Source organism: Theobroma cacao, chromosome 4 (assembly GCF_000208745.1).
Source record: "Theobroma cacao cultivar B97-61/B2 chromosome 4, Criollo_cocoa_genome_V2, whole genome shotgun sequence".
In the NCBI taxonomy this organism is placed as follows: Eukaryota; Viridiplantae; Streptophyta; class Magnoliopsida; order Malvales; family Malvaceae; genus Theobroma; species Theobroma cacao.
Window position 1 is genome coordinate 21,603,594 of NC_030853.1, and position 9,126 is coordinate 21,612,719.

The 9,126-nt window shown below is 29.8% G+C and overlaps 1 protein-coding gene across 1 annotated transcript; it reads left to right on the forward strand.

Moving 5' to 3' along the window:
* Nucleotides 2,521-4,715, forward strand: LOC18602066. The gene is made up of 5 exons (XM_007033224.2): nucleotides 2,521-2,878; nucleotides 2,967-3,070; nucleotides 3,175-3,346; nucleotides 3,432-3,554; nucleotides 3,647-4,715. Exons 1-5 carry the CDS (start codon nucleotides 2,693-2,695, stop codon nucleotides 4,568-4,570), a joined length of 1,509 nt encoding a protein of 502 aa, XP_007033286.2. The 5' UTR covers nucleotides 2,521-2,692; the 3' UTR covers nucleotides 4,571-4,715.

Genomic DNA, 9,126 nt, shown 5'->3' on the forward strand with positions numbered 1-9,126 from the left:
TCAAGGGCTTCTAGATAGAAAAAAGTGACTCAGTCCCATAGGATGTTCTGGAGAAGCAGAGCGAAGTACAGATTGAGCCCCTGCATAAATACCAAACTAGCAAATTACAGTTTTAGCAAGTTAAGCGAATTCTTTGATATTCAACAAACGGTCCATATGGAAGTTTAATCTAACAATCCAAGTGACCAAAGCCTAGACTAATCTCCTTATTATAGAATATAATATGGATTAGAGAAGGGAGACTTCTTATTAGAGCAGGACCATCCATCAACCGTGGCAGTCTGAACGTCCTACCAACTACAAGGACAGCTGTGGCCACGCAAGTTTCATTAATCACCCATGGCAGTTTCTTCTGGGATTGGTTCTCCTCCTCTGTTTTTCAAATCAAACACAGACATTTTATATGACTAAAGATTGAATTCAAGCGTTTAAATTTCTATATTTTTCAACTTTCAATAACGCAAAATCTTTTGCTGCTTTTGTTTTTATAATATTCTATTGGAGAATCACCTTTTAATTTATAATAATATAAAAGCGTGATCAGCCATCAACCTTAAACAAATTAGGACATTTTTTAAGGCTATAGCTGAGGCTGGTTATAAAATGTGAAATCTCTGCCTCCTATTAGTTGAGATTTGGTAGGTTTGTGCATTTGAACAAGAGCTTTCACATTACCTTGACTTACAAAAAAAATAACTAAGAGCCTATTTGGTTTGATTTTTTTCTAATTTAAAACTATTATGAAGTTTTTATAAAAAATAATAGTTTTTAAAATTAAGATAATGGTAAATTTTTTTTTATAAGTTTTTTTAATAAGTTATAATTTTTATTAAAATTATCATAGAAGGTATTTTTTAAAAAGTAATATTATAATTATTTTTAACAAATTAAGATATTTTTAAAATAAAAATAAAAATTTTCTTGTATTTTTAAAAGTAAAAAGAAAAAACTCTTCTTTGGAATTTTTTTTTTAAATTTTATTTTTAAAAAAAGTTATTTTTTTAAGAGTTTTTTAAAATATTATATTTAACTTATTTTTTACTTTTTAAGAGATAAATAAATTGAAAAAAAGTTAGACGAAACATGTACTAAAAGAGAAATGGTGCTTTCAATCCAAAAAGGCTGTGGAAGAAATTGAGTTGGCATGAAGATCCTCTTCCGATTCTCTCTGCTTAATATATTGGCAAAAGTTTTGTCCCTTTATTGGTCTGAAACATACATCAAGCCAAAAAGGTTATTCACGTTTCTGATTGTTGTCTTTCTGGGAAATACCACGTAATGTCCAAACCATAAAAGATATGTATTGTTAAGGGAACCTGAGATTCCTAGTCAGAGGTTTGTATTTTAATTAAGCAGCATTAATATTTAATGCACTCACACAGTAAATAGCTTTTATACATAATCAAGTCACTAAATCCTGATAAGATATTTATTTTAAATGAATCAGATTTTAATATTGACCTTTCATTTCCTTCAAAATAATACTCATCCATTAGTATAAGGACTTAAAAAATGTGAGATGGATATGTCACTCGAACAGTTACTTCAATTATTATTTGATAGAGTATCCGAATATTATAAATATTTGATTAAATTTTTAATTGTTATCTAAATTTGTATTTGAATATATTAAACATTACTTGTTAAATGATTGATTTAAATAAATTTAAAATAAATTGTTATGTATATTATTAATAAAACTTAAATTAATAAATTAAAGTTAGTTCAAAAAATAATTTAAAATTTAAAATCATAAGTAAAATAATTAATAACTTTTAATAAATATTAAATTAATTATAAAAAATTTATAAATAAAAAATAATATATTTAATATTAAAAATTATTATTTATAATCGAGTTTCGATATTGGGTTACTTTAAAATCATTACTCAAACTCTATCTAAACCTATGACAGATAGTAGTTTTATAATCTAAACCTGATTATATAGTGCCCTACTCTTACTTAATCCAATTGAGTAATGCAAGGTACGTAATTGCAAGGTACCTGTTAACATCATGAAAAAAATATTTTTAATTGTGTATAAAAAATTATAAAAAAACAAATTGGGAAAGAAAAATTTTGTACGTTCCTTGATGAATCTAGTTTCTCTTCCTAATAATCTAAGAAAATTAAAAGGGAAATTTGATTTTACCACCAGAGTCTATTTTGCCAAACTGGGTGTTAGAAATTAAGAATAAGTTTTTACCAACAGCTAATTTTGAAAAGAAAAAGCTTTGAAGACTGTAAAGCTGAAGCATGAACAAAACAAAAGAAAGAAACATTTGAGACTTGTATATTCGGTGTTGTACTTTCCTGGACAGTTTACTATTTCCAGCGTATGGACCAAGAAAATATCTATTTTATACATGTAAACTAAGCATACCTACAACTTATGAATCTTCCAGAATTTTTCTAGAGAAAAGAAGCAGCCCCCACCAATTGACCAAACCGCTTTTGGCTCATTCAAAGCAAAGAAAATGCCATGCTAAATCTCAATTCCAACGCCAGATTTTATTTTAACAATCCCACAGCTGGCACGTGCTTGACTCAGTGTTATTGCAAAACCCAAAACATCACAGCAACCTTACAAGCTCACCTTTATAAGCAAATACTCTGTTTCTGACCGCCTGTGAGGCTTTGTTCAGGAATATTTGGAACAAAAAAAAAAGGCAGGCAGGCAAGGGCAGAAACATGGGTAGGAAATTGGATGCTTTGCTTGGAAGAAACTTCAAGGCCTCCAAGTTTAAAACTCTTGCTAAACTTGCTATCTCTAGGATTGCTATCCTCAAGAACCAGCACCAAGTCCGGTTTTCCCATGCCAGGTCTGATGTTATTGACCTCCTCAACCTTGGTCACCAAGAACGAGCCCTTCTTCGGGTAAGTTTAATTTCACCTCTCTCTTTCCCTTTGTTGGGTTGCTTCTCTTTCTTGAGCAAGATGGATCTGATGGGGCACTTTTAAACAGGTTGAGCATGTGATCAAAGAGCAGAATCTGGTGGATGCATTAACTATAATGGAAAGCTACTGTCAGCTCTTGATAGAGAGAGTCATGCTCATTCAAAAGAACAAGTAAGATTAATTTGTTATGCACATGGTAATACTTTTGGTTATAATATTTGATGGATAAATTTTCAAGCATCGGAGTATCTTAAATTTGCCCGTTTCTACAATAGGGAATGCCCTGATGAGCTCAAGGAGGCAACATCAAGCTTGATGTTTGCATCATCAAGATGTGGAGAATTCCCTGAGCTTCTCCACATTCGTAGGGTTGTATCATCCACGTTTGGGAAAGAATTTGTTGCTCGTGCCGTTGAATTACGCAACAATTGCAGTGTGCATCCTAAGGTAAGGAGTTCAATCAATGCCTCAAGGTAAAAGACTTTATGGGAAAATGTATTTGTCCTTATTACTGTCTCTGGTGTTTCGACAGATAGTACAGAAGCTTTCAACACGACAACCAAGCTTGGAATGCAAATTGAAAGTGCTGAAGGAGATTGCCTCCGAGAGGGGTATCGCCTTGCATCTGGAGGTAGATAGTCCAGTGGTTGTCGAGGTAGGAAACTTGCAATCAAAAGAAAAACAACAATCTCTAACAAACTAAAAGTTATTGTTTGATACTCAAATAACAATATTTGATAACTGCAGGAGAAAATGGATGTCCATGAGAAACAGAATGAGTCCACTGCTAATAAGTCAGCCAACTTGGATGACCCTGAGCACAAATATACTGCCATTGAATTGCCTAGAGAAATGAACCTGGACGAAAAGTTGTCTGAGTCTGTAAAAGCAAGGAAAAAGTACAGAGATGTAGCTGCAGCTGCTCAAGAGGCTTTTGAATCAGCAGCTTATGCAGCAGCAGCTGCAAGAGCAGCTGTTGAACTCTCAAGAACTGAATCCCAAGACTTTGATCCAGATGATGAAAGTGGTTCTAGCCATAAAAAGGGAGGCCCCAGCCTTAAGAAAGGAGCATTTTATGATTCTGATGCATCAGCAACCCCTGAATTTCAAGGGTACGAAGCTGCAGATGGAATTGAGCACCCAAACAATGAATTAGGATTTGAAAAGATCCATCCCATTGACAACTATAGTTCAGAATCAGAGGGTGAAGACATGACAAAAACTAACAATGGCCTCGAGCTCAATGAAATTGAAGAGATCGAACAAAGAGTATGGATAGAAAGGGCGCTTTCTACTTCAAGTTCAGATTCTGATGTAGACATTTCAACTGAGAAGAAACTGTCTTCGGATCAACTGAGACAGAATGAACAGTTGGGTGATGAATTAGCTATTGATCTAGTTAATAATGCTAGGGAGAAGGAAAAGGATGAGACACAATGGCCGAAGTCCCATGACTTAAGCTCTACTAACACTCAGAGCTTAAGTACATATGAAGACCAAAATATGAGACAGAATGAAGAATTCAATGAGGATGAAAGCAAGTTTCCTTATCAATCTCCAAATCTGACAAACACTCAGAGCTTGAATTTTGTAGAGCAATTGCATTCAAAGCATTCACATATAGACAGAAAGTGGGTGTCAATGAGGACTAGGAGAGAGCGTCGGATCTGATTTTTTTTCTTTAAGATGTGAAATTTTGGTTGCTAATATCTCTTCATTTTTTTTATCAAATAACTTTTTGTATGCCTTCTAGATTTAGATTATGATTTTTTACTGAAATCAATATCAAAGAAATTAGAAAATTTATTGTTCTCGTTTTATTTTATTTATTTATTTTTTTAAAAAAATAAGTCGTGAGTCTTTGTTGTTTTTGCCTATATACCTTTTACCTGCAATCAGCATGAGCAAATATAATATTTGGATCAAAAGTTAAATTTTTTTAAAATATTAAAATATAAATTTAACTATCATGGTTAACACATGCCATAATTTTGTGTTTATATGAAAGCATTATGTTAATAATTGATAGTTATGTTAATATTGAGCATATTAATATATATTAAACACAATGCTTTCGCATTAAATATATGAATTACTAACAAAATGCTTTCACAACTCTGTTTATATGAAAGCATTATGGTTAATATATATTAAATGTATTAAATTTAAATATATGCTTAAATAATAATTGAGAAGCAAGAGATATTAAGAAAAGGAGGGGGCGAAAGAGAGACATGGAGAGCTAAGTTTAAATTGAGAGGACTGATGTTTAGTATTCGAATCTCCTGTCTTGTTTCAGGATTGATTAGTATTCAATGATGATCTATTAATGTGAAATAGAGGCCAAAGTTAAAAACTTTAGGTATGTAATCAATTAACATTGATTAACTTATTTTTAAAGTAATAGAAATATGAATTTCAAGTTTGCAATGACTACCCAATGGACCCTTAATGTTTTACGGTTAATTTTAATGTGGACCCTTAATTTTTTTTTTGTTATGTGGGCTTGTTAACCCAAAGCCCTAAATGGCCTTTTTTTTTTTTTTCTAAATTAGGCTTGTGGAGCAGTTGGTAGATTGGGTCATAGACCCATTATTTCTTTCAGCTTTAAGAAAAAAAAAAAAGAATAAACATAAAAATTAAAAATAAAATGAAAGTAAAAATAAAAAAATACTAAAAAGTCATTAAATATAATAAAATAAAATAATAAAAAGAAATCAAGTCCGAACAAAATGAGATGTCTACAATGTTCACATGTTGGGGAAACATATCCAATGCACATTAAGACTCGTTTAGTGACCCACACAAAGACTAATATATTTATGATAATTAAGATTTATTGATTTTAAATTTTATTATATTTGATAAATAATATGATATTTATGATTTTTTATTGTAAATTTGAATAATAGAATTAGACGTTAATTTAATTGTTTTAATTGTGTTTTAGTCAAGTTAATTACGTCACTTGTGTTAATTGTATAAACATGTTATAAATCATATAAATTTTAATTGTGTTGATTGTGTAAACAAATCGTCTCGTGTCGTATAAAATTTAATCCAATATGTATAATAAATGTGTTAGTCGTATCAAGTTATAGTACTTGTTTAAGATTCTAATCCGATTAATTAATCTTGTCATGTTCGTGTTTATCGATATTATTGTTAATACTTTATATTTACAAGACACAATGAAAACACAACAACACGAACTGTCAGGTTTTGATTTTATGCATCTACCTTTCATTAATAAAATATATTTTGCCTTTTAAAAAAATTATTCACAATATATATTTTGAAATTAAAAACTATTTTATTCATAAAAAATAAATATTGTTTGTACTTAAGCATATTTTCCTTTATTTTTATAATAAAAAAACTGAAATCTAACAAACTGTCAATCTGTGCCTATAATTATAACTATTACATATCAATAAATAAACCAAATAAAATTACCATATTTAAGATCAAATTGAAGCAAACCCACAGGTTATGTTTTTTAAAAGATGAGACAAAGTCCTTTGGACGGGTACCAAAATAATCTTCCACCCATTCCATACAACTTCCTATCACTTTCTTTATCGTGAAGACAGCTTACGGGCACCATGTTTTGATTCAACTTCCATCAAATCCACTTTAAAAAAATGGGACAAAATTTAGGTATGTAATGCAACACATACATTGAAGAGGTGAGGATGCATCTGGAAAGAGACGAGTGACAGAACAAGCATGACCCTTCAGTTATTAGAAATTTCGAAATTTTTTAAGGTTTTCTTTATTCATTAATCTCATAAAACAGTATTTCAATAAACAAACGTCGGATATGTGACATATGCTCTAAAATCGAACCACCTTGTACGGAGATAATAATGCATGAACACCTCTTTTGAAACTTTTGCCTATTGTGATTGTTGCATGTACTTTTATTATTTGCTAAAGCTACCCTTTAGCGTAGCAAAACTGTGAAAAACAAAAAATACGAAGAAGAAAAACTGTCATCACAAAAAAAAGAACAGTTTTTACTGATGAATTCAATTCTATCAGTAATTATTGACGGAATACTGACGAAACAAGATTGTAAGAATTGTTGACAGAATATGGATGAAATATTTCGACGGAATGCGATCCATCAGTACTCTATCAATAATATAATGGGGCGCATGAATAGTAAAATGGTTGAAAGTTTAATGATGGACTTATTCCGTCAGTAATTAGTTATCGACGGAATTTACCAACCACCTAGCCGACGGATATAGTGGTCAGTTATTTAGTTTAGGCATTGGTGACATCACTGGCGGATATGTCGATAGAAATTCCATCAATATTAATTTTTAATTTCCAACAAAGTATTCCGTCAATATATTCGTTGGCAATACATATTCAAAATTCATACGCGAGATTTTCCCTTAATTTATCCCATTTTAATTACCGACGGAATCATCCGTAGGTGATCTTAATAAAATCCTTGCTTGGGATACTTCTTCTCATTTCTCCCTTTACTCTCTTTTCTTCTCTCCCTTCTGCTTTCTTTTTGAAATACCCCATACTTTGATATGGTAATAAATAAAGTTGATCGAATGCAAATTGAGGTCAATTAAAATGTTTAGAAGTGATAAAAGACGAAAGGAGTAGTTTAGGATAAAATATTTCGCAAGTGAGAAAATAATAATAATTTTATCGAAGGAGAATTTGTGAAATAAAAGGCGATTTGGAAGTCAAATGAGGCATAATAAAGTATTTTGGGTACCAAGGAGACAAGATAAAATTTTTAAAATAAAATAATATTTTATTAATAAAATAATATTAAAATATTAATATTTAGCTGGATATCGAAATCAGGTATGAAGAAGGATCATATGGTTGATCCAAGTGGGGGAGAAGATGACAAGCCTGACGGAATCATCCGTAGGTGATGTTAATAAAATCCTTGCTTGGGATACTTATTCTCATTTCTCCCTTTACTCTATCTTCTTCTCTCCCTTCTGCTTTCTTTTCACTCTTTCGCTTTCTCTTTTTTCCCTCCTACTTTCCCTTCACCACACTTGAGCGCCTCCTCCCATCCGTCGATGACCCACACAGGGGCGAAGCTAGAACATTTTCAAAAAGGGGGCCAAACAGAAAGGGACATTAAACAGTTAAAGATAACTTTATATATAATTCAATTATCACTCATTTAAAAAATTAAACAATATGCAAAAGACATTGAACATACAAAAAAAATACACATTAACAATAATGATGGTGTCATTTATATATATATGACTAAATAAAACTATAAAAAGAGTTTCTCTCACTTTTTGCAGGCAAGAGTGGGAGAGAAAATAATTTTTCAAACTCAAATGAATTATCTCTTTACTTTATGTGTTCTATCTCTCCTCTTATTTTCTATTTACTTTTTAAATTGTTAATTAATGTATTGAGTTACTGGATTGAGCTATTGAGATATAATATGTTATTATAGGTTATTAGATTGGATTGTTAAGATATAATATGTTATGATAGGCTTAGATTTATATTAAAACTTAATAGGTTTGAATTAGCAAGACTCACTTTTATTTATTTATTTTTTTTGTAAATTTGATAGGCTTAACATATTAGTTTAGAATTTATTTGTTTGGCTTAACTAGCAATATGCTAACCATAATGACTCTAATTTTATCAAACAATTTGAAGAATAAAACTAATTATTAAATAAAAAATTATTTTGAGAGCTATTAAAAATAAATATAATAAATAAAATTTTATTGAAAGAAATACAATTATTTTATTTTATCAATTTGTATGTATATCCTTGTTACTTAAAGTTTACAACATACATGCTAGAATGCATTGATTATTCTGAATAAAAAATGATATATTGATGAAATTCTAAACAACAGTGTAACATATATTTGAAAATTACATAATAATTTATTTATTTTTAAAGATTAAAATCATAGAAAATAAAATCCATATAATAGAGAAAAGAAGAATATGACAAGTAGAAGATAGAATTCATATATAACATAATAAAAGAGAAAGAAAAAGAATATGATTGATGATTCATAAAAATTTGTAAAAGAAAATCTGTAGAGATTTAAAACATATGAGTAAATAAAATGAAACAAATAAATATAAATAATAATATAAATTAAAAAAATAAAAAAGACTTTAAAATTGAGCATATGAAATTATTTTGTTATTCTTTATTTGTATTAATTATTAAATAAAATTATTTTAGGCGGGCT